Here is a 26,364-nt window from a genome sequence, read left to right as displayed (position 1 = left end):
TGTGGGGTGGGGCCCCCTTGGCTCCCCTCTGGTCCCTCTTCGGTGCTCTGGAACCTTCCGTGGAAAATAGGAAGTATGGCTTTTACAATTCCGAGAATATTTCCTGTGTAAGATTTCTGGAACCAAAAACAGCAGAAAACGAAGCCGGCACTTCGGCATCTCGTTAATAGGTTAGTTCCGGAAAATGCATCAAAACGATATAAAGTGTGAACAAAACATGTAGGTATTGTCATAAAACTAGCATGGAACATCAGAAATTATAGATACGTTGGAGACGTATCAATCACATGCACGATGGCAAGGCCTACTGCTGCTTGTCTGGAATTATCTGGGCGCTTTCGCGTTGTTACAATGAGTTGTGGTTGTCCCTCTAGGGCTCCCGGGATCCGGCTTATATAGGCGCACGGATCTAGGGTTTACATGGAGGGTCCTAGCCGGATTACAGGTTGCCTAACTACGGTACAATATCTTGTCGTGTACGTCAAGGATCCGCCTTCCATCTACGTCGTACTGGATTCGGGTTCCTCATGGGCTTTCACGGATCCGGCCTCCTCCGAAGGTCGGTTGGGATCCGGCTTCCCTATCCTGGGCTGGACTTCATCCTTTATGATCTACAGCAACTGGGCCGCCCGATGGGCCACATGCCACATCACCGTCTGTGGGCCACCCGGGCTTGCCGGATCTAGGCAATGTCGATGGTACACCCATGAAGTATACCCACAACATTCTCCCTCCTCCTCCACACCCGGCCTCCTCCACCACCCGACGACCTCCTCCTCCTGCGGCGACCCCCTCCCCCACCTTCGGCGACCCCCTCCGATCGGCCTCCTCCTCCTCCCCCTCCTCCACCCACCCACCCATAACCTCCGGCCGACCTCCTCGGCCTCCTCCTCCACCTCCTCCACCCACCGCACGCACCTCCGGCAAATTTCAAAAAAAATATCCGGCAAAATTCCGGCGACCGCCCCAGATCTAAATCTGGCCGCCATTTTTTAAAAATAAAAAAAAAACTATGTGGTGCACCACCGCTGGGTGCGCCACATAAAACTTTCGGTGGCACATGCCTGCCTGGTGTGCCACAGAAGTTTGATAATTCTATGGCGCATGTAGATATGTGCCACAAAAATAAAATTTAGTGGCGTGACTTCTGTGGCGCACAGAATATGCGCCACAGAAAATAAAAAACGTGCGCCATAGATATGCAGTTTCCTAGTAGTGTTGTATGTAGGCCAAAGGATCAAGGAGGGTTAGGGGTCTTGAATCTCTCAGTCCTAAATGACATTCTGTTAATGAAACATCTGCATAAATTTTATAATAAAGCTGATTTTTCCTGGGTCTTGGTAATTATATTTCTCTACCTCTTTACCTCCTACAAGATCAAGAGAGATTTCTTTCTAGTGGAGAGACTGCTTAAAATTGTTGCCAGCTTTCAAGGAGGTAGCACAGTGTGATTTCATTCAAGAAAACTCCATCTTACTAGGGCAAGATAAATGGTATGCTCTACCACTTAAGGATACTTGGCCACATCTCTATTCATTCTGCAAGGATGAAGGAATTTCCATCAAGCAAGTTTTACTTGTGCCAGAGGCCTCTGATCTATTTTATTTGTCCTTATCTGAGGAAGCATTGCTACAGTTTCACCTCTTTCAGGCTTTACTCGTAGACCTTGAGCCAACTATGGGCACTGACACTTAGATAGTTTTTGGTAATATAGTGACAACAAAGGATTCCTATGTTTATAGCTCCTTGAAGGATTTTGGGGGCACAATTTCTGCTTTGAAATATGGATGTGGCAAGGCTGCTATCAGCAAAAACATAAAGTCTTCTTTTGGCTCCTGGTCCATAATCGCCTGAACACCAGAGCAATGCTGCAAAGGAAGAATTTCTTTTTGGATAGCTACTCCTGCATTATGTGTGATCATGATGAGCTGGAATCTAGAAATTATCTGTTTTTTCCATTGTCTTGCTAAGTTGTGTTGGCAATATCTCTGCCTCTCTTGGACACCTCCTCACCAGAATGACATTCAGAGTATCATTGCCAGTGTCAAAAATGAATTGAAAATGCCCATGGAATTAATTATGTTTACTGCATGAGCTATTTGGATGACCAGACATGGTTTTATTTTTAAGAGCATCACCCCCAATCTCTATAGATGCGGGATAAAGATTCAAGAAAGAGCTGGCTCTTCTTGTTCATAAGGCTTCTAGGAAGTCTTATGCAGGGCTCAAGAATTAGGTTGAGAGATTTAGATAATCTGGTAACTCTGTTTTCTTTTCTCTCGTTTCTAGGCCTATGGTCTTCTAGATAGTTTCTTGTTGCTATCCTCTAACAACAGCCCTTTGTATCATGTAACTTTTTAAAAATTATAAATATACACAGCAGGGAAATCCACTGATCTGCCTAAAAAAATTTGCTTGGATCCTCCGTAATCGATTGTTTTTTGCATCGACAAAAACAAGCACACGTTTGCTCATGTGCTTCCTACCCAGCAAAGTCGACACAAATGAATTAATAATTAAATATAAAAACACAAATACTCTCACAGGGAATTAAAGATAACATAAACTCATGCTCAAAATATGCATCCATACTTTAGTCTCCAGTTCTACATACGCAGCACACGACAAATTCAGAAATTTAATTAACAGTCTGCACAGTACTTGAGTAACACGTGCGTGCGTGGGATTGATATAAGCAGGTGCGGACAGTATAGCGTTGTGACACACAGTTAACCTGGATCGATGATGGATCGATCGTCCCAGGGTCACTTGGCATCATATCTGCTCGCGTCGAAGTCGACGGTGGCGAGCACTACGGCGACGCCGAGGAGGAGCACGACGATAGCGGTGAAGTTGACGAGCAGCGCCTCGGCGCCGTACTTGGCGACGAGTCGCAAGGGCGCTGCCTGCAGGAAGGTCATCTTCTCGAGGAAGCCGAGCTGCGCGGTGCCGACGGCGAGCGCGAACACGACGAGGCCCAGCACGGCGTGCCACGGCACCGCTGAGCGCCTGGTCTCCGGCTTGGCGCCCGGGAAGAAGAAGGCGAGGAAGCCGGCGAGCCACTGCGCCGCGTAGAGCGCGAAGGTGGCGATGCCGAGCCAGGCGTGCAGCGAGTAGAGGTTCGGGATGTCGGCCTCGGCGTGGTACTTGAAGACCGCGTAGATGCCGACGGAGGCCAGGGCGAGCGCCACGGTGTGCAGCGCCAGGTGCGCCTTCTTCCTGGCGTCCCGAGTGACCGTGGAGCGGAGGGGGGCGCGGTAGGCGAGGATGGCCTCCCCGCCGATGACGATGAAGCCGATGAGCATGAGCGGCGGGTGGACGTTGAAGATCTGCTGCTTGTTGCTGGAGCGGAAGGCCAGGCCGCCGCGGAAGCCGATGCACCAGAGCAGGACCAGCGCCGTGGCCGCCGCCGCCAGGAGGTGCACCGCCAGCGTCCGCGCGCCCGCCGCCTTGCCGATGGGCGCCGGCGATGACCCCGCTGGTTTCATCGTTCTTGGACGGAGGACTGACACTGGGTTCGTAACTGAATGACACTGAAACGACGGTCGGAGGTGCACGTAGTAGGTTGGATCGATGGCCAGTGGAGCAGTCGGCGGTTACGTTTATATGGACGTGGTTGCTCTTGCCGCCACGACCACGCATGGAACGGGGGAGGATTCGACCGATCTTTTTGTAGCTGGACTGCTTTGTTTCCTTTTGATCTTTGTGAATGTGTGATGTGTCATCGTCGTCGACTGCGTCTCATGTTCATCCCATCGGCCATCGGGGAAGCCACCACGGCAGGCCAGGCGATTCAGCGATCGACTGGCTGGTTCAGCTGAACCACAGACAGCGTCGCCTCCCGCGCGTCGCTGGTAACATCATATTTATGATCGGACGGGCTTCACCTTCAATCTCTCGATGCTACGTTGCTACGCCGTCACATCCGCGTCATCAGTTTATACGCCGGGTGAGATTTCATTTTTGTCGACTGTGTAAAAGTGGATTGCTTAGTCATCTTTATAACTTCGGACTTTTTGATTACTGGTGTCTGTTGCATGCAAGAATTTGATATGACACTCTAAATTTAGATGTATTTAACGTTATTTACTATATAAATTAATTTAAATTTAGAAAATTCTACTATACATACTTTTTGAGACGACGGAGTACTAGAGACTAGAGTTCTAAGTTCTAGTCATGTCTCGATACATCCAAATTTAGACGAATATACAACATTATTATTATTTTTGTAACGAAGGGAGTATTAGAGACTAGAGTTATAAGTTCAACTCCAATATTGCACAATTTGCCGAGTTTTTTTATCAGTTTATACATTTGGCACATTGGTTACCGCATATCCAATGGAGGCAAGCAAATGGACAAATGATGTTCGTTGTTGTCCGCGCGGTCTAAGGACGAATCCCAATATCTACCCGCAAACGGACCGTGTCCCACAGACAGAGTCGTTTTGCCACATTCCCAACCCAAATTTGGATTTTGCGGTCCAACAAATAGCCCACTTGTCTGCCGTTCCACCACGACGACACTAGGTCATGCTACCATTTTGTTCGCCTCGGTCACTGCAGCCAGCCGCTCTCATCCCCTCCATTCTCTCACCCATCCGCCACCCGTGCAGTCGTCCTTCCCTAGTTTGATCCATGGTGGTCACTGTGTCCCTCCCCACCCCACCCACCCCACCCCACCCCACCCCCCACTGCCTCGCCCGCCGCCTCGGTCATTATTCCCTATGTGACGGTACTAGATCCCTGCCGCGGTCGCCCAAAAAGGTCGTCGTGCCCGGTTTGGTCAAGACAAAGAAAGAGCTCTTGAAGGAGGAGAGGGTGGCGGAGTCGACGAAGTGAGTTGGCCACAAAGACAATGTGAAGAACAAGCTTGCCACTACCACTACGGCCCAAGAAAGGACCGATGCATTGGCATTTGCCTGCCAAGTTCATGCCCATGCTAAGACCGAGGCCATGGCCGCCCAAGTTGCGCTCATGATCAACGGTCAGATGCTGACCAACGCCCTAGCGACGAGCTAGCACTCGTCCACCAACAAGCCCCCCAAGCTCGTCAGGGCACGCACTGGTATCGTCCCGGTAGTCGAGGGACACATCGTTGGAGGTCGGTAAGTCTTTTCCAACGAGCGCCTCATCAACGAGCGTGCAAAGGAAGCCCGCAAAGCGCTTTTCCCTCGTCGCCGTGCCCGTTCCCTGCAAGCTATTTGAAGGAATGCCGACGCGGCCCCCTTTGCCCTCCGACCTAGTATGATATCTCTTTTGCTTCCATCTTTGCGTCTAGGGATTTAGCATGCTTGCGTATGACCCGACGGCATTTGTATCGGGCCTTCTTCAATGGGGCCGCCGCCATATAGGCCATGATCAATGAAGGGGGCGGCACCGAGACTCAACATGCAACCCAAGTTGACACCCAAGTTGACACACAAACAACCTCGGTAGATATCTAAGAAGGGCCTTTGTTCGACAACGAGCTCGCTCGCCAAGCCAAAGGAGGGTCTAAAAAAACTGGAGGATTAGTTATAGGTGTGAAATGCACATATAAAATTAGCTACAAGTTCCCAACCGCGTGGACATGGGCCTCCGCCGGTTCAATGCCACCGCAAACGGACTGAAACGGACATCTTCAATGTTTGAAATACAGGACTTCGTTGGGATGCCGGACCTTTCTACATAAAGCTTGACAACTCTTTTTTTGTTGAGTTTTTAAAGCTTGACAACTTCACCCAATATATACGAACAATTCCACTCCAATAATAAATACAGTTCGATCGATCCCGTTAATGCGAAAACAGTTTTACACTAGTTTTTACCGGCACTGTTGAGTGCACTCACACCGTCACACCTCCCCTTGGCCACACAATATCTTAGCATTGGAAATTCGGCCGGATCGCAAGCTCCGTGCAAAGCATGCAGGTTTATTCATAATGAACGTTTATCTGACAAGATAGGTGTTGTGTGACTGCTGGTTGCTTCGCCGATCGAATCAGAGAGGTACCTCCACACGATGCGCATGATGGATACGATTAAGATCTGGATGTGCAAGTTGACGCATGGATCCATCTTTCGAATGGACCGTGACCGTTTTCGAACCTCAGCTCAGCTGCAGTCGCAATTCGCGAACGCCCTGTTGAACAAGGCACCCAGGCAGGCGATTGATAGCAATGCAGAGCAGGCCGGTGATGGATACGTTCTTACAGTGTGTGAGATAGAAGAAGCACAAAGTGTGATGCCGCTACTGGGCTGGTATTGGGTGGTCAGGTGCTTCGGCCCGTATTGCAAAATTATTATGCGTGTGATAATAACTCAGATAGGCCGGCCTATAAAGATACAACTACTACAACAGGTGTTCAGCTTCAAACAACTATGGCCGGGAAAGCGTTTCCAACATGGTCCGCATGTAGCGCGGCCCATTGACGTTAGCAGTGTTTTTTAATTCTTAATAAATTATAGAATTTCATCATACATATAGTATTTTTGCGACAATTTTTTTTAAAAAAAACTGAAAATGTATTTATACATTTTAAATATGCCAGCGAGAAAAAAAACAGATAAGAAAAATGGAACTTGTCTCAACGCTAGCAGACGTATGAGGGGCTCCTACATTTTGCGCCTTAAAATTCCTAGCATGAGCTGCATTTTGTGCAACCGATTAGCACTCTTTTTTTTATATTTTTGCTTAATTTTAAAATTCGCATCTAATTTTATAATATAACAAAACCTTTTTTAGAGACTATTTATGAAATTAAATTTTAATAATCTCACCTAAAGGCAAGTAATCAGTTTAATTTTTTTGTTCATATAGTTTGTAACGATTGCTCGCATATATTATTCATGCATTTAAAATTTATTCATTCTATAGATAAAATGTAACTTTCACAACTCATATACATATGCATAATAATATTTATACATCAAATAAAAAGTTTATGTATTTCGGAAGAATGTTCACGTATTTAAAAATAAGAATGCATATATTTTTTAAACTGAAAATGTGCAAAAATTAAATAAATATTAATACTAAAAAATAAACATAAACATAATACAATAAAACCATATCCAAACCGATGATAAATGTTAACAATGAAAATGAAAGGTAACAAATCTTCTTGGGCTGCTCGACCTTGCGACAAACGTGGGTGTTGTATCTATAGTCCTTAATTGTTTTAAAGTTTCTTTCCTTTTCTCTTCTTTCTTGTATACACTTATTTTCATTTAATTATTGTTAAATTTCTTGTACTTTATTATTATTTTTTCATTTTGTTTGTGTATATGAAAAATATTTCTATGATAATACACATTAAAAAATATATGTATTATTTTCAGCACAAATAGTCATGACATTGAAACCAAGATTTCAGCTCATTCAAATGTTCTTTATGGCAACTAGGAAAGTATCCCTATTATTTTAAAAATATGTATGTATTATGACACAAAATTGAAAACAAAGTTAGCTCATTTACTAAATAACTAGATGAGAAAATATGAAAATATATTACCCAAAAATATTTATGACTTTTGATGCTTTTGCAAAAAGTGTAATGTACTGACATAAAATAATAAATAAATAAATACTTTGAAAGTAACAAAATAAGTAACAAAACATTCATGTATTTCCGGATGAAGTTCATGTATCTAGATAATTTGTTTTTTGAAACCTCCAAAAAAATATTCATGTGTATGTGTAGCATTAATTAATTCTACAGTGAAAAATTAAAATTTAATAATAATGTCAAGTAAAAAGGGAAATTAAAATAAACAAAATTAAAAAATACAGTGGAAAAAATGAAGTAAATGGTAAAATAAAAATAAAAATAAGAAAGGAAAGGAATAACCAACGAACCATGTTCCAAATATACGGACACACGAACAGAAAATCAAGAATAGATTCCTATGTCGGAACACAAACATTTAGGTTCACACCTCCTCCCCTATGTAATATCACATCTCTAGTTAAAATGCTATTTTAGCATTTAGGGTCCCACTATAACTCTCCTAAACCTTAAATCCAAAATCCCTCTATAATAAACTCACAATGATTTCCTTACACATTGATATACACAAAAAGCCGGGGAAAATTTTGGGAAAAGCTTTTATCAGCGTGTCAATGATCCTCCCAAAAGCTAGTTCTGTCTCCACAATCTACTTTTGTTCTTCAACATGATGCTTAGAAAAGGTGTTTAAACTCAATAGGGCTCTTCCAACTCTCTTTTTTATCACACGGAGCCAGAGCAGTGCTGGCAAATGGTGGCTTCAAATCTTCCATCTTTAGACTATGTTAGAATGGGAATCCCTAGGTATAGTAGGTACCTGACATAGAGTGTGATGTTGTAAATATTTTATAATTTCTTCCCATAAATCATTTTCATTGAACCATTTCCACAAGAATTTAGATAGGAATGCAATATTCACGATTTCTAGGTCTAAAATCCCCGACCTTGATATTTTGGCAAAACATACGGTTCTCTAGTTAACTAGGTTTCATATTTTTCTTTTCTCTTTATCTCCACTCCACAGGAAATTAGCCCTAATCAAAATCCATTTCCATTCTAGATCCCACATTCAATCTATAAAACAAAAGTATGTATAAAAAGAGGCTGGATAAATAGAAACTGACAAAACTACCCTTCCCCGAATTACAAGTATTTTCCTCCACCATGGGCAAAGGATTTTTTTTCCAATCTTCTCATCAGTTGGCCTCCAATTAGTTTTTTTTCTCTATAAAATACGTTTTATTACTCAGAAAGTTTTAATTACACCCAGCCTCTGCATAACCAGGATGCACACAGCCGTTCAAAAGTCCAGTTTGAAGTAAAAAAATGAAAGTTACAGTAAAAGGAAAAAAAGCCAACTAGTCTAGAACTGTATTGGCTTCGATCCTACAGCTATGCAACCACCTATGTTAGAAAATAAACTTCTTGACCGTATTCTCCAATCATGTAGACACCCCCGTAAAGAGGTATCGGTCCTTCAAATGATGAAGTGGCGACCATAAACGGAGCAAAGCTGTATCAACCTCCAATTAGTTAGTTTCAATATTTTGCCCCTGCCATGGGCATAGTTTTTTTTTCCAATCTTCTCTTCAATTGACCTCCAATCAGTTAGTTTTCATCTATTGGGAAACCCGGTTCTTCATGGGAAGCTTGCCAGCATTGTAGGTGAAGATTTCCTCAAAAGCAGTTGACATTTTCTCATGCCATGGTCATGTAAAATACGTGTCATTTCTGTGGTACCTTCTATCGACTCAACGTAATTTAAAATTAGGCACCTTCTTAATTAATTACTCTAATTAATTAGACGAGAAATGTATGACAGTGTGGCACATGTGGTTAGCTACGCAAACCCTGATCAACAAAATAACAATGCATAAGCAACAATCATCCACCTACTAAACAATTATTTACATGAGACGGTATATGTGTGACTGCTGTGGCACACGTGGTTAGCAACTCAGCAACCCGAACCTTGATTAAGAAAGGAAAAATTATGTATTTTCGATAAAAAGCATACATTAATATCGCGATAACAATTACATCCGGCCTCTACAACAACAGCATGCCTTAATGACATAAATGATGCACACAGCTAAAAAAGAGAAAATGAATTACAGAAAAAAGGGTCCCGCTATAGAGATTCATAACTTGAAACATCAACACTGACACCACTAAGACAACACCAGGAGCTCAATTTTTCCATAAGCGACGCCTCCAAGAAGAAAACAGTACACAAACGCTATCATCGCCCAATTATAGATATTAGGTTTTCACCCTGAAGAAAGCCATCTCTCTCAAAACAATGCCTTCAACAAGAACATTACCAGGCATAACCAATTAAGGCCAGACCTTGGATTTTCACCCTGAAAGATAAGACTCTGAACTTCTCCTGTGCAGTCGCCCCCACATATCAGTCGATGTTACAAGTCACGAATCACCAAGCCAATTCCACCTCAGCACCAAGATCCGACCATCATAGCTATTCCACCGATCTCGGCTTGATGATCTTCTCCGCTAGTATCATGGAAAGAAAACGAGCTCCATGATATTAACAGCCAGCAGAGCTTCGAAGCGTCCCCTCTGATACCAAACGGCTAGATAAAAAACATGGGTGCGCACGACCGAAACCGCCCAATCTAGCAATCTCTAGGTATTATTCGCACAATGAATTTCGCCAGCAGGGCTTTCCGAAACACGACAATCCACCCAGATTGGTTGGAACAAGCATCTGACAGATCTTCAAACTTGGTCCGAGAAGAATCCTGGAACCGCCACCTTTATTCGTCGACGCGGATGAACATGCCCCACGCCGCCATCCGCCGCCCGACGACGACGAAGGAGGTATTCCTCGCTAAGCCGTCGCCGCCAAGCCCATGGCGACTGCAGAGAAGAAGACTCGGCAGCAGGTTGTGATCCCCAGCCAGGAACCCGGCAGCGCTGCATGGTCCAAAGTAGAACGGCCAGGCCCTCTAGGCCCAGATCGGGCCCGCGCTACCGCCAGATCGCCGCGTTGTCGCTGCCCAACCGTCGGTGTTCCGCATCCCGTCGTCTTGCTGCCTCCTCCACCGCGCCAAGCTCACCCGCCACCGCACCTCCCCGCTCAGATGCGCCACCGGACTTGCCACCTCCTCTGCCCTCCACTGTTTGGCGGGTCGGAAATTATGTATGTCAAGTTAGGATCAATAATGTGACGTGCCTACTCCCTCTGTTACTTTATAGCGTGTAATCTTTCATGTTTTACGAGAATGATCGTCTCCACAATTTTACTAGTGTTTCTATTAGATAGACTGAATAAACGAAGTCGTGCTTCCAAAACAATTGGGGAATTTTTTTTCGATAAAGAGAATATACTAGTATTAAAAAGATACATTACACCTAGCCTCAAGACAACACTTGAATTTCAGACTCTCCGAAAGCGACGCGAAACAGTGCACTAGGGACGTCATCGCCCGATCAAAGATCTTAGGTTTTCACCCTCAAGATAGTCCCCACTCTCAAAACAATGGCTTTAACAAGATCATTGCCAGACACAACCAATTAAGGCCAGGCCTAGGATTTTCACCCTGAAAGGTAGAACTCTGAAGTTCACATGTGCTGCCGCCCCCACTTTCATACCGCTGTTGCGACAGCAAGTCCCTCAACAACGCAGAGACTTGAACCTCCCTTAGCTAGTCCTCCAATCCGGCCTTCATGATATTCTCTTCTTCTAACTTCACCATAGATCAAAATGTCACTTGATGAGAACACAGAATAGAGCTTCACGCCGCTTCCTCCGGAACCAAACGGTCGGAACAAAAACATGGGAGCTCACGACCGAATACCACCCGATCTAACAAACTCTAGGCAATAGATGCAATATTCCATTCGCCGTCGACGCCTTCCAGAACTCAACACTCCGGCCACATCAAGAAGGGCAAGCCATAGGAAGGTCTTCATCTTCGTACAAGAAGAACCCTACGGCCGCCTCCTTTATTCAGGTCGGGTCCCCATGCCGCCGACCATCCCAGGCTGGCCAAGGTTGCCGGCCGGAGACACCAAGCGACCGGGAAGTCCGGAGACACTGCCCACGCCTGGGCACCACATCAACCGAACAGCCGGCCCTCCCCCGGCCGCAGCCGACACCACGGAGAGGCAAGGTGAAGATGACCTAGGGTTACCCCTCTAGCCCGCCCCAACCCGCGCCTCCGCCACCGGCATGGCTGTCGTCGCCACTCGCCAGATCGCGACGCCACACGCCCAGAGGTCCGCACGTATGCTGGCGCCAAATCAGACCCCGCCCAAATCTGCCGCTAGGACCCGGGGAAGCCTCGAGGAACGCCCGGCCGCCGCTGTCGGCTGCCCGGGCTTTGCCCGACAGCTTCCTCCGGCGGCGGCGCAGGGGAGGAGGCGCCCTCAGCGGCGGCGCTAGGGTTAGGGGGAGGAGTCGCCCCGGGTCGCCCTTGGCGAGAGCGAGACGGGACGGTCCTTTTTTCCCTGGTGGAACTACACTGCTGATGGCGGCGCCTGTGCAAGTATATTCCGTCAACACGTCAGCCGTGTAGTACTCTGCTTCTTCTCAAGCGATTGGGAAATGTTTCTAGAGGCCAAAACTTGGAAGAAATCACCGGAAAGGAAACTGCGCAGGCCAACAATCTCTATCTCTACTATCTCTATCTCTACTATCTAATCTCTATCTCTATCTTTATCTCTATCTCTATCTCTATCTCTATCTGTACTATCTAAAAAGGAGGAACTGATTCTGTTTCCTCCGGTCGAGGATTTCGTCCTACATATTTTTCAGCTGACCATTTTACCCTTCCACCACACCATCAAACAATGCATCAGGCAATCACCGCATCATAAATGTTGTCCATTATGAATTTCAGGAAACAAGAATTACAGGGATACATGCACCATAATTTCAGGAATTACACATACAGAAAAGGTAAACTCTTGCCACGCAATTTCTTCAAAAAATTAAAAGGAATAGCAGCCATTAATTGCGCGGGGGTTTCGGAGGAAGGTTTAGAACGTCAGCATCAGCATCCCCTTCCGTAAATCAAGTAGTAACAAATTGCGCCATCCCATGCTCCACCCGATCGATCTGACGCGCTGCCCTTGCCTAGGCCTCTTCTTCCGGTTCTCCAAATTCTGCCGCAGTAAACCATCCCCTGAGTCCTGCCATGTTGAGGAGCAAACAAGCGCCCGAGGACCCGCACATGACCCCTCCATCCAAGCCCTGGGGATTCAGCTTCAGGGACAATGGCAGCTTCGGCGGGAGCCGGCCGAGGAACCGCCGCAACGAGGCCATGTCGTCCCGACGCGGGCCTCTCCATTCCCAGTCTATCACGCGTCTGTGCGTTGATTCCCTCTGCTGATTAGGTCGTGTTCTACAGTGAGCGGTGAGGACGGAATACCGCGGTGGCGCGGGCAAGCAGCGACTAACCAAGCGATCGTCTGTATTTTCTTCATCCAAGGTAATTGCTCTAAATCCACCCCGGCGGAGCTCATGTCATCATGGCCGAGACCGTCGTGATTCGCTGGACAGCGGCAGCGAGCATCCATTATTCTCCACAAAACCATAATGCTTTATTGGTTCAGAATTTGTCTAGGAACAAAAGCAAATTCTAAAAGGCCCTGAGAAGCGTGAAGGTGATGGGCAGATCCAGTTTTATGTACTTCTTTGTCTACATCTTTGTGCCAATTGGTCTGGTCCTATATAGTGAAAGTAGCATTCGGTAGCCATGCACTTGGTTTATTGAGATTTGTTGATTGTATGGACACTAGATCAGTTCAGGAATTCGCCCCATTAATTTGGTTTGGTGCTTCATCATGTAATGCTAATCTGAAAATAAATTCAGTCGGCACATTTGGCCTGTTTACGAGGATTATCGAAACCAAGTTGTACTGATAATCTTGGCTATTGCCGATGTATGCATATGTAATTTTGACATGTTCTTCTTCCTTGCCTTTCACACATTAATCATCAACTATGGAGATCTGTATTTCTAAGATGTAGAGATCCAGTATATCTCCTCTCAGTTCAATCTTAATCCTAATGCATTATGTAGTACCCTCACTAGGAATCAATCAAGAAACAGAGGGGCTTAATACAGTGTCATTCACTCAAGAGGTGTAGAGAAAGATGGAGGCCGTGGCACATCGGTTGTGATCGTGTTGTTCTTCCCATGCCGGCAACTCATGGAGAAACGGAGTGCGAAATGGTACAGACACAACCACTCAGGAGATGTGCAATATCTAGCTGACAAACCTGAGGTGGTAAAAATTGCACTTTCATTTTGGTTGGATATATCTTGCAACAAACCTATGAGGAAACAAATGTCATTTTCATTTTGGTTGGATATATCCCGCGAGAGGTCGCTGGCGCCAAGGGTGGGAGGCCGCCCGCCGGCGCGAGGCTGCAAGTGTGGGACTCCGTCGGCACGAGGTTAAGATCGATTGATCGGGGATATGATGGCGCGTTTTCGAAATAGGAATGGTGCAGATAAAAAAATGTTTTCAACTACACTTCGACACCTAAACGTGACGGAGGGAGTAGTATTTCAGTTGGTTTTTATGAAAGATTATGCAGAAATGCTCATGTATTTCACAATTTCAGGATTTTAAATTTATTGATGTCACGAGAAATTTGTCCAATGCAACATATAGTTAACGCCATTCTTTTCCTCCACTTTTATTAATGATATACTAAGGTGAAGCAGTGCAAATTTCACTGTATACTTCTTATTATTTTTCCCCCTGGACTAAACCTACGTAGATTTGGTTAGTACGTCACAAAATTTGACATCACTTTTTGATGTTCTATCAGGTTATGTGAGATGGCATACTTTTAAAGCGATGGCAATGCTAAACCAAGGGCAAATGAAGGGGGTGAAGTGGAAGAAGAGGCTACTAGACATGACATTTAAGAAGGAGAGAGTTGATATTCATCCATATATGAACGGGAACCATATTACTTATGTTTCACATATAATTATGGACTGAAATAATTATTTAGCGGTGGGTTAATTTTTCCGTTATCCCGTGGCAACGCACGGGCATTTGTTCTAGTTTAGGAGAAAGGTGAAAATAATTAGCGCCGGAAGCATCTCTGAACCTACGGCTCCAACGACAGATTCTTTATATTAGCCGTCGTTCATTGTCGATCAGTAGGTAGCCAACAAACTACTGGTGGCGTGCCTAGGCTGTAGCTAGCCAGTATCACACTCTCAGTGCTGACGCAGCCACGTACATAGTAGTGTATTTTTTTCTGCTTGCCAATCTGTCACACCTTGCGATGGGAAATGGAGCGATAGAGTATAGCCTGGGATAGATACCTATTGCTTCGGCCGAACGCACAGTACCTCCCACGATTAATTTTTCTTTCTTTTCTGAAGATTATCCAGATTTTCGTTTATAGACCCAGCGTATAGTCTAGACTAAGCCAAGTAGATGAAAATTTAGAAAATACTGTGTATGTTAAAATTTCTAGATGTATATATACCGCCCCATCCCCACCCCAGAGTTAGCGGTATAGGGAACCTTAAAAAGCTCATTTATTTATTATAATTATTCTGGACATATATACCAGCAATCGGCAGGGCGGTTCTACCGCATATATAGTGAGAGAGAGAGAGAAAGGGAGCCAGAGTTGCAGCTCCACAGCTCCAACACTAGCGCGTGCTGACGCCTGCTCTCTCAACTCAAAGATGAAGAGCAGCTTGATCCCTGCGGCCGACGAGGAGGAGGGGGCGGCCTTGGTGCCGCCTCCAGCAGCCGGCGCGGCCCCGTGCAAGGTTGTCGACGACGACAACACTGCTCTGGGTGTAGAGCGGCAGTCTTCGTCATCCTCCTCTTCACCAGCAAGAACGAAGAAAACGTGGTGGTGGACGGCGCTTGTGTCGCCGACCAGGGGCGCCGTCGGGATGGTCATCGGCGGCCTCGTGGTGCTGGCGATGCTCGTCGGCACCACATGGATCGACCTGGACGCTGTAAGTATATACACATGTGCATGCCATTTTTTCTCTCTCCTTTCGATTGAGTTATCGTTTCAACCGCGCGTGTTACTGGTATCTTTGACCTGCATCACACTGTTGGAAGAAAATCTTAGACTGCATTACAATTCGATCACCACCAAGCTGCAAATTAATGAGTAACGCGAATCAATTACGTAGTGAATGCATATCATTTATTTCCTTTATTAATCGTGTTATTATGCAATGGTGTATCGCAATTCACGATCGACCAGCTACGAGTTCATGAATTATTAACATGAATTAAGACTACCCACAATGGAAGTATCACAGGTAGTATCATGCATTTCATGCATGCTAAATGCTGATGTAGCAGTGTAATTAAGGATGAGAGAGAGGGTATTAGTATCATAGGTAGATACTGTATCATACCACATACTACTAGAAAAATTAATGTCAACTAAATCTTGTACATATATTTGCATTGAGATTCTACAAAACAATTAATATATGAAGATTATGATACTAGTATATGATACCATGCATTGTGAAGATAGCAACATGTAGTAGTATCATACGCATGATACTTCTATATGATACTATGCATTGTGACTAATCTAAGCCCTACGTAGCGATAATATGGTATTCATTAAGCCAAATTAATGCAAGAAAAATGGAAAATCATCATACGATATGCTTCATCCGTCCCGTCCCAAAAAATAAGACACACCTTTTAGCAGGGTTTTATTATAGTATAACTTTGACCACTAGTATAACCAAATTATATGGATTCAGATGTATAAATGGTATCACTACATTTGTCTTGCAAATCTTTTTCATCTCGTATACATTTACACAAATTTCATGGACATTATAAATACAAACCATAGCTAAAGTTATAAGAGTGCTTTGTATTATGTTTAGAGATGGAAGGGGTACTGGTACTATTGTATCTGGTGGACCCGTTCCAAAGTCAAGTAGAGTGACCAATCCCCTCTGAGGTTTCTAGTGTTCTCTAGCTATCTGCTCCTTCGCACGCTACCTCTCTGGACCAATGACGAGAAGCCAGCGATGCTACGATCCAAGGATATGTAATATGCACTATATAGACTTTGGACTTTGAACGAAGAAAAACAGATCGTGCATGTAGAAAAAGAGACGAGAAAAACAAAACTTTCCACGGAAACATCAGTTTCAGTACTACAGCTAAGTCGTTGAAAATCGGCGATGATACGTACGTGTCTCGTCGTGTGTTAATTCATGAGTAAAGTGCTTCACGGGATACATACACACGATCAGCGTCCTTCTTGACGTACTGATCATGATTCATGATGCACATCTAGCTCGGTGCCATATTTTCAACCAGCTTGCCTTTCGTCAAAAAGAAACATGGAAATTCCTGCAACTAATTAACCATGCACATATCAGCATATGTCATTTCGAAAAAATCAGCATATGTAATTATGTATGGAAACTGAACAAAATATCCTGGAGAATCACTAGAAAGATATTGCCCTTTCTAGAGGTTAGGGAAAGGCAAGTCCCTGGTAGACACGTACGTAGGGCGGTTGACACAAATAACTAAAAGTGAAGTAAATTTAAGTAATAATGATCTAACTTGCGAATCATTTTGATCTTTGTATTTTAGCGTACTTTTGCAGTGGGCACAAGTTTTACACAGTAAGTGCCGTGGTTGTGCGCCATAGGTGTCCGTGTATCGGTAATTATCGACCCCCTCTGTTTGGTTGGTTTTATAAGATGTTTAAGGTCTTTTGAAGGTTCACTCGCTTTTGTGTATATCTAGCCTATTCTTAGTGTGTAGATTCACTCCCCTTGATTTGTATCTAGTCTACTTTAGAGCAACTCCAATAGTGTAGCCGGTTGTTGGCTATAAGAAAAATATCATGTCATTTATAGTCAACTTGTAGCCAACAAGTACAATAGTTGGCTATAAGAATGCAATAAGAACAATTCTAATAGTGCAGCCGGATGCTGGCTATAAGGTCAGCTATAGTCAGCTTATAGCTAACTTGTACAATAGTTGGCTTTAAGGATGGATAACTTTATGTATAAAAGGCCCACCACACATACTCACAAAGTGCCTAGGAGCACGTGCAAGAGCTGGCTCTTGCATGAGAGCCCATCTCTCTTCTCTCTCCACTTCTCTCTCATCCACCTAAGCAAAACAACACTATTTTAATTCTTATAGCCTGCTGAGTCAGCCTTATTATACTTGCTCGAGCCCACCTTTCATTGACACAACTTGTCTAGGAGCACGTGCTAGAGCTAGCTCTTGCATAAGAGCCCACTTACATTCTCTCACCTCTTCTCTCTCCTCCAACTAGACACAAATATATTATTTTAATGCTTGTAGCCAGCTGACTAGGACTTATTGTACTTGCTCTTAGAAGTTTAAAACATCTTACATAACTGCACGGAGGGAGTATTTAGATATAAAATTGTAGATGTGCGGAAAACAAAGTGAAAACAGTGCAAGTGGTGACTTGGTGGCAACACTAAATATTGCATGGACACACTATTTGTTTTAATCTGTTCGTTTTTTTGCCAAAATCTGAACAGAAAGTTCACTAAAAGCAGAACAAAAGTAATGAAACGAGCAAATGAGCAGAGAAATGTGAATCTAGACATAGAGACACTAAGAGTCAAGATCTTGTCCAATCACCCTTTGTATATTCATGCAAAATAAATAAAATAAGATAGCTTCCGACAAGATAGTTTTCGCTGCACACTTTCAAAATCTTAGCAAACACAAATATATTAAGCTCCATAAACCTTAACAATTATACATATTCATATTGAATTAATAATTATCATGATTTTTGTCAAACAGATCATGACCAGTTGCTAAGGTTTTTTCAAACAAATGAAAAAATGAAACTCCCTCCCCAAATTTCGAATCAACTAATCCACAACTGATCTTTCTTAAACCCACTACCAAAATACTAAAAATCGATATATAGCCGGGTTCCGAAAATCTGCTCTCGAAGAGAGAAACGGAAAAATCCACTGAAAACCGGCCTCCCTCCTAGCGACGCGACGTCAACGCGAGAGTGCCCCACGCCGGACCTCCCCAGAGCGGTGGCTTCCCCGAGTTCCTCCCAAATACTCCATTGTTTTGACGCTTTGAGCAGCACTTGGCCGGCGCGCCCTCGCTGAGAGCGATGCGCTGACCGATGATCCATGGAGAAGCAGGGAAAGCTAGCGCCAAGTGGCAAGTGGAACGGAACGTACGAAGCCCGCTGCCTGCCCACAGACCTGATCAGATATAATTGGAGTAGATTAGACGAGCCAATCGTCAATCAGGACGGAAGTGACGACATGCACACTGAGGTGTCTAATTTTCCATTTGAGACGAATAAGCTGAAGCCTTTGTTAACTCATCTCTGCTTGCGTAATATCATGTCGGCCAAGAATAAGTAGACAAGTACGTGTAGAGTTGTTCATGCGTGACCCAGCCAAATCTTCTCTGTTCCGACGACATTTCAAACATCAGCTGATGGCTAAGCGGCTAAGTCTGATAATAGGTAAAGTCGACTAGTGGCCATTCCGGATTAAAATGTCAGTTCGATCCTAACTTAGCTAGCATGGACCTCATCGAGAAACTCTCTTGCAGGTTCATTAGCTAGATTTGCACGGTTCTGATTTCTATAACTGTACCCTAAAAATTAAATATCCTGCCCATTCGTGGAAACTTGACAAAATACTCCATTTGTTTTGACTTTCTGCTATCCGAGAGATGGCCGTGTCATGGTGCGCGAGCTAGGAGAGAGCGATATGTGTACTAAGTTACTAACCAATCAATGGGAGTTTCACTTATAGTATAGGGATCTGTACGTGAACGTTTAATGATCAATAAGGACGCTATTTCTTCCTGCAAAGAAAGGAAAGAAAAAATCAAGAGTGATCAATAATGCATAGTATCATATAATAGTGACATGGTCTCCTTATATTTATTGATTTGTACAATCTCAAAGCAAAATTATGCATAAGATCTGTTTGACATTTTCTAGTTATATGTGCTATATGATACCACTATGATATTTGTCATTATCAATTATAGTAACACGGTTATTTACATGTATGGAATGCATGATACTACCTACGATAACTCCATTGTTGTTAAGGGCTACAAAACGAAAAGTTGACCTAAATAGAACGATGAGAGCAAGCGGACCAACAGAAGAAGACGTTTGCACATTTTTTGACCCTTTACTGTGAGGCAAAAGCCCCACCAACTTTTATTAAAAAGATTTAGATACGTTTATATACAAGCTAAGGCTAGAACCACGCAAAGAAGCAAAAGCTAATCTAAGCTATCTAGGCAAAGAAGAGATCCAAGTCAGTAGCTTCTCCTTGTGGTCAAGTTTCAGTCTATGAGCCTGCAATGTAGTATCATGAAGAAATGCATTGTTTTTGAGAGTGAGGATTTTTTCAGAGTGAAAACCCAAGATTTATGATCGGGCGACGATGGAGCTTGTGCACTGTTTTCTTCTTGGCGGCGTCGTTTTTGGAGAAGCTGAACTTCTGGTGCTGTCTTGGTAGTGTTAGTGTCGTTTTTCAAGGAATAGATTACTGTAGCGGGATTTTTATTTTTTGTAATATTCTTTCTTTTTTGGGCTGTGTGCATATGTAATGTCGATAGGTCAATGCGTTGTTGCAGAGGCTAGGTGTAATTGGTATCTCTGTAATATTAATATATACTCTTTATCGAAAATAAAAAAAAGTGACCCTTCGAGGTAGCAAATCTAGACCTGACATGCATGCTAAAAAATCTGTGACAGTTCTGACCTTCCAAATGTCCCAGCATAAGACGTTTGCACATTGGAAGATAAATAATGGCGTGGTCAGAAGCAAAACAAATACACATATCAAGCTATTTGGTTGCATAGTTGCAAATGGATAAGTTTTGCTCGTGTACATGAAGTAGATTAAGCAAATGAATAAATTTTGCTCTTGTTCACGAATTAGATTAAGCTAATGAATAAAGTTTACTTCTTACGATACTAGTACAGTACTAGTTATAATGTTTAATGATGATTTGTGTTGCTCTTGTACATGTGTCGTGGAAGATTGATCAGTCCTTCCTGCCGGGCAACAGCCACGGCAGCATCAGCCGGCGTGGGCGACATCCTCCTCGCCGCCACCGCTCATCACCGCTCGTGCCCATACCATTCAGCTGCGGCAATTCGTCCTCCACGCCACAATGCCGGCACGGCATGCCACCACCGTCCCCAACGCCCGAACAGCCCACGGCGCCGCCGCCGTCGTGCCCCGACTACTTCCGGCACATCCACTCTGACCTCGAGCGGTGGCGCGTCTCCGGGATCACGAGGGAGGCGGTGGAGCGCGCGCAGCCGAAGGCTGCATTCCGGCTGACTGTGGTGTCCGGCCGCGCGTACGTGGAGACGTACCACCGTGCGTTCCAGACGCGGGACGTGTTCACGCAGTGGGGCATCCTGCAGCTGCTCGCCCGCTACCCCGGCCGCGTCCCGGACGTCGACGTCATGTTCAACCTGGAGGACATGCCGGAGTTCCGCGCCGCCGACTACCCGGACCCTGCGACCGCGCCGCCGCTCTTCCGTTACTGCAAGGACGGTTCCTCGCTCGAGGTCCTGTGGCCTGACTGGTCCTTCTGGGGCTGGTCCGAGGTGAACATCCGCCCGTGGGCGCCGCTCGTCGAGGAGGTCGGCGAGGAGAACACGCGCCTCCCGTGGCAGGACCGGGAGCCCTACGCGTTCTGGAAGGGGAACCCGTACGTGTCGGAGGCGCGCCGCGACCTCTTCCGGTGCAACAACGACTCCGCCGCCGGCAAGGAGTGGAACGCGCGGCTGTTCAAGCAGGACTGGGACGCCGCTATCCGGAACGGGTTCAAGGACTCCAACCTGGCGAAGCAGTGCCGGTACAGGTACATGATCTACGTGCAGGGCCGGTCGTGGTCGGTGAGCGAGAAGTACATCCTCGCCTGCGACTCGCCTATGCTGGCCATCGACACGCCGTTCAGGGACTTCTTCTCCCGAGGGCTCGTCGCCGGCAAGCACTACTGGCCCATCGACCCCGCCAACAAGTGCCGCGCCGTCAAGTTCGCCGTCGACTGGGGGAACTCGCACCCGGCGCAGGCGAGGCGGATCGGCCAGGAGGGAAGCGGGTTCGCCAGGGAGGAGATGAGCATTGACTACGTGTACGACTACATGCTGCACGTGCTCAAGCAGTACGCCGCCCTGCTCCGGTATACGCCCACCGTGCCGGAGAAGGCCGTGGAGCTCTGCCCCGAGTCCATGGCATGCCCCGCCCAAGGTCGGGACAGGGAGTTTATGATGCAGTCCAGGGAGAGGTACGTCGCCACCTATGAGCCCTGCACGTTGCCGCCGCCGTTCACGGCCGAGGAGGTCACGAGGATGGCCGCCAGAGAAGAGGATGTGCGAAGGAAAGTAGCCAAGATGGAGGGGAGGTAGAAGCTCAAGCTAAATATTAGGTTCACTTTTAGTGGCTCACATTAGATTTCACATTTTTATATAAATTTTAAAGTCCAAAATGTGGCAGTACATGTGAGTTTGAGCCCAAGTTAGTGGCAGCTCACTAGGGAGTGAAAAGAGGTGGGAAGTTTAGTCTCACATTGAAAGTTATGAAGAAGTTAGACCATCTTATAAGGTGGGTTGTTTCACCACTAGTAAGTGAGTGAGAATTGGAGTGATACACGTGCGCTCCTCCTCCTCCACCTCGCTCGTCTTGACTCGTCAAGCGTCGCGATCGTGGTGAGTGGATTGAGCCTCGAGCCGAGACTTTCCTTTCTTTTTGCAGTTCAGAAAAACGAACAGAGTCCTAGACAAACGTGGGTCGCTCCCGGATCGTGGGCTATCTGTAACCAACTCGAAACGTACGTGCGACGTGCGCATGGCCCACGTTTCCTAGGGTTTCCTGAGCCTATATAATCTCTTGGCCGGCTACTGCAGAAAAAAATCCAATACACGAGTTAGGGTTTCCACCTCTCTCTGCTTGCGCCGCCAACGTAGCCTACTCCATCCCGCCTTCCGGCACGCACCGGCGAACGGGAGAGCAGGTCTCCGGAGCCGCTCGCCTTTGCGATCCTGTACGGGAGATGGCGAATTAGGTTTTTGGGAAGCGCTTTGCGCGACTGCTCAAGCTCTTCATCACGGGTCGCCTTCTGTCCAAATCGGGCGGTGCTACCTACCGTCGTCTTCAACGCCGTCTACTTCGACCCGTTGTCAACAACGTTGTCATAAAGAAATGTTACTGCTGCGATGTCATCTACTACACCGCCACCATCACCTCCACCAGAACGGTACGTGCGACATATCTCGATTTGATGGATGTTGTACCGTTTGCCCTGCTACTATTCATGTTGATTAATGCATGTAGTATGTTTGAGTTTCACATGTTAGTAGTTACTGTCATCATGCTTAATATTCTGGAATTAATCATGAAAACTGTGCCTAATTATCCAACAATCCAAAAACCTAAATCTAGCAATTTCCTGAGTTAACAATGGATGCTTTTGCTAATGCACTGAGACCGGATAAGTTTACCGGTGTGCACTTTAAGAGGTGTCAGATTAAGGCTGCGCTCTGGCTTACTCATCTGAAAGTGTTCGAAGTTAGTAATGGCTTACCTGAAGGAACTATATCTGAGCAAGATCAGAAAAAGTTCAAGGAAGACAATACTCTCTTCGTCGGATGCTTTCTGAGTATTCTTGTTGATCCTCTATGTGATGTGTATATGCACATAGTAGACGGTAAAGAGCTCTGGGATGCACTGAGTGCTAAATTCGGTTCAACCGATGTAGGCAGTGAACTGTACATCATGGAGAGCTTCCATGACATCATGATGGTGAACAACCGTTCTGTAGTCGAACAAGCTAATGAGATACAGTGCATTGCGAAAGAGTTTGAACTCCTTAAGTGTGCCTTACCTGACAAGTTTGTGGCTGGATGCATTATTGCTAAGTTGCCCCCTTCATGGAGGAACTTTGCCACAACTCTCAAACACAAGACACAAGAGATATCAGTTAAAAATATGATAGCGTCTCTTGATGTTGAGGAGAACGGTGAGGGCCAGTCTAGCGCCAACATGGTACAGAAGAAACCTTATAGCAAGAACAAAGGGAACAACAAGTCATCCTTCAATAAACCTATGAAGACTACAACCTTCAAGAAGAAGAAGATGATAAAAGAACAGATTTGAGCTGCTTTACTTGTGGGGAGGCTAGCCACTTTTCTAAGGACTGTCCAGAGAGGGCAGACCGCAAGAAAAAGGCCAAGAAAGTCAACATGGTGGCCGCTAGCAATGCTGATGGGTACGGTAATCTCTTTACTGTTCTTTCGGTATTTCAATCTCCATGTTGGTGGATTGATACGGGGGCTAATGTTCATGTGTGTGCTAACATATCCATGTTCACTTCTTACCAAGTCGCCCAGGATTCTTCCGTCTTGATTGGGAATGGGTCACATGCTTCTGTTCGTGGTGTTGGCACGGTAGATCTGAAGTTCACTTCGGGGAAGATCGTGCAGCATGTCCCTACTATGAACAAGAATCTCGTTAGCGGCTCCCTAGCTTCTATGCAGAGATGGGTTTAAGGTTGTTTTAGAGTCGAATAAAGTAGTTGTTTCCAAGTTTGGACAATTTATTGGTAAAGGCTATGAGTGCGGAGGCTTGTTCCGCTTTTCGCTTTCTGATTTCAGTAATAAGTTTGTGACCCATATGTGGCAATGTTAGTGATGATACCAGTGTTTGGCATTCTCGTTTCTGTCACATTAATTTTGGTTTAATGTCTCGGCTATCCAGTTTGAGTTTAATTCTGAATTTCACCATTGCCAAAGGTTCTAAGTGCCATAGTTGTGTGCAATCAACGCAACCTAGGAAGCCTCAAAAGGCGGCCGAGGAGAGAAACTTGGCACATCTAGAACTCATACATTCTGATCTATGCGAGATGAATGGTGTGTTGACAAAAGGTGGAAAGAGATATTTCATGACATTGATTGATGATGCGACTAGATTTTTCTATGTTTATTTGTTGCGAACTAAATATGAAGCTTTAGACTACTTTAAAATTTATAAGGCCGAAGTTGAAATTCAGCTAGAGAGAAAGATCAAGCTTCTTAGGTAGGATCATGGTGGTGAATATTTTCCGAAAATCTTTGATGAATTCTGTGAGGAACATGGTACTATTCATGAGAGGACGCCTCCCTATTCACCCCAATCAAGCGGGATTGCCGAGAGGAAAAACCGTACACTGACTGACTTGGTGAATTCCATGTTAGCCACTGCTGGTTTATCAAAGGCACGGTGGGGGAGGCTTTGTTGACTTCATGTCATGTCCTGAATAGAGTTCCTAACAAGAATAAAGATAAAACCCCTTACGAGGAGTGGGTTGGGAGAAAACCATCACTTTCGTATTTGCGCACATGGGGATGTTTGCCAAAGTCAATGTTACAATTACTAAGAAACGCAAACTCGGACCAAAGACAGTGGATTGTATCTTTCTAGTTTATGCTTCGCGGAGTGTAGGCTATAGATTTTTAGTAGTTCAATATGAGGTACCTGATATGCATGTTGATACTATTATGGAATCTCGTGATGCAACATTTTTTGAGAATATGTTTCCTATGAAATATATGCGTAGCATTGCTAGAATTTCTACTGAGATAATTCCTGAATCCAGTACATCTAATGAGTATTTTGAGCAATCACATGATAATGTTACTGAGAAGGATGACAATGAAGCTCTTATACGGAGCAAGAGACAAAGGATTGAAAAATCCTTTGGTGATGATTTCATTGTGTACATTGTGCATGATACTCCCACGTCCATTGCAGAGGCATATGCATCTCCAAATGCAGATGACAGGAAAGAAGCTGTCCATAATGAGATGGACTCGATTCTTTCTAATTGAACTTGGGAACTATCAGAACAAACCCATGGATGCAAGTCTGTGGGCTGCAAATGGGTGTTCAAGAAGAAGCTAAGGCATGATGGTACTATTGAAAAGTACATGGCGCGGCTTGTAGCGAAAGGCTACACACATAGAAAAGGCGAAGATTACTTCGACACCTATTCACCTATCGCTAGACTTACCACCATTCGAGTACTACTGTCCATGGTTGCCTCCTATGGTCTTATCGTTCATCAAATGGACGTAAAGACATCTTTCCTTAATGGAGAGTTGAAAGAGGAAATCTAAATGGATCAGACTGATGGGTTCGTAGTAAAGGTGAAGAAAGAAAGGTGTGCAAGTTGCTGAAATCTTTATATGGCTTGAAACAAGCACCTAAGCAATGGCATGAGAAGTTTGACAGAACTTTAACTTCTGCAGGCTTTGTTGTTAATGAGGCTGACAAGTGAGTTTACTATTGCCATGGTGGGGGCGAAGGTGTTTGATGACCCACAAGTATAGGGGATCGCAACAGTCTTCGAGGGAAGTAAAACCCAATTTATTGATTCGACACAAGGGGAGACAAAGAATACTTGAAAGCCTTAACAGCGGAGTTGTCAATTCAGCTGCACCTGCAGACTTGCTCGCAAGAGTTTATCAGTAGTAACAGTTTTATAGTAGTAGCAGTAGTAAAATAACAGTAGCAGAGTAACAAAGACAGCAGTAGTGATTTTAGTAAACAGCAGGATTAAAATACTGTAGGCACGGGGACGGATGTCGGGCGTTGCATGGATGAGAGAAACTCATGTAACAATCATAGCAGGGCATTTGCAGATAATAATAAAACGGTGTCTAAGTACAAAGCAATCAATAGGCATGTGTTCCAATTATAGTCGTACGTGCTCGCAATGAGAAACTTGCACAATATCTTTTGTCCTACCAGCCGGTGGCAGCCGGGCCTCTAGGGAAACTACTGGATATTAAGGTACTCCTTTTAATAGAGTACCGGAGC

At 45.0% G+C, this 26,364-nt stretch overlaps 2 protein-coding genes across 2 annotated transcripts; one reads left to right on the top strand and one right to left on the bottom strand.

Moving 5' to 3' along the window:
- Window positions 1-2,550: 2,550 nt before the first annotated feature.
- Window positions 2,551-3,795, bottom strand: LOC124691449 (probable ascorbate-specific transmembrane electron transporter 2). The gene has a single exon (XM_047224731.1). The coding sequence runs from the start codon at window positions 3,486-3,488 to the stop codon at window positions 2,766-2,768; it is 723 nt and encodes a 240-aa protein (XP_047080687.1). The 5' UTR covers window positions 3,489-3,795; the 3' UTR covers window positions 2,551-2,765.
- Window positions 3,796-15,180: 11,385 nt separating this feature from the next.
- On the top strand, window positions 15,181-22,094 carry LOC124656105 (protein O-glucosyltransferase 1-like). The gene is made up of 2 exons (XM_047194913.1): window positions 15,181-15,462; window positions 20,544-22,094. The coding sequence occupies exons 1-2, from the start codon at window positions 15,181-15,183 to the stop codon at window positions 21,915-21,917; spliced, it is 1,656 nt and encodes a 551-aa protein (XP_047050869.1). The 3' UTR covers window positions 21,918-22,094.
- The last annotated feature ends 4,270 nt before the right edge of the window (window positions 22,095-26,364 follow it).

Source organism: Lolium rigidum, chromosome 1 (genome assembly GCF_022539505.1).
Source record: "Lolium rigidum isolate FL_2022 chromosome 1, APGP_CSIRO_Lrig_0.1, whole genome shotgun sequence".
Classification (NCBI taxonomy): domain Eukaryota; kingdom Viridiplantae; phylum Streptophyta; class Magnoliopsida; order Poales; family Poaceae; genus Lolium; species Lolium rigidum.
This window is presented reverse-complemented; position numbering and strand designations above follow the sequence as displayed.

Coding starts and splice junctions, on each gene's coding strand:
- LOC124691449 (XM_047224731.1), bottom strand. CDS start 3,488: ATGAAACCAGCGGGGTCATCGCCGGCGCCCATCGGCAAGGCGGCGGGC.
- LOC124656105 (XM_047194913.1), top strand. CDS start 15,181: ATGAAGAGCAGCTTGATCCCTGCGGCCGACGAGGAGGAGGGGGCGGCC. Junction 15,463..20,543: donor CATGGATCGACCTGGACGCT/GTAAGTATATAC, acceptor AAGATTGATCAG/TCCTTCCTGCCGGGCAACAG.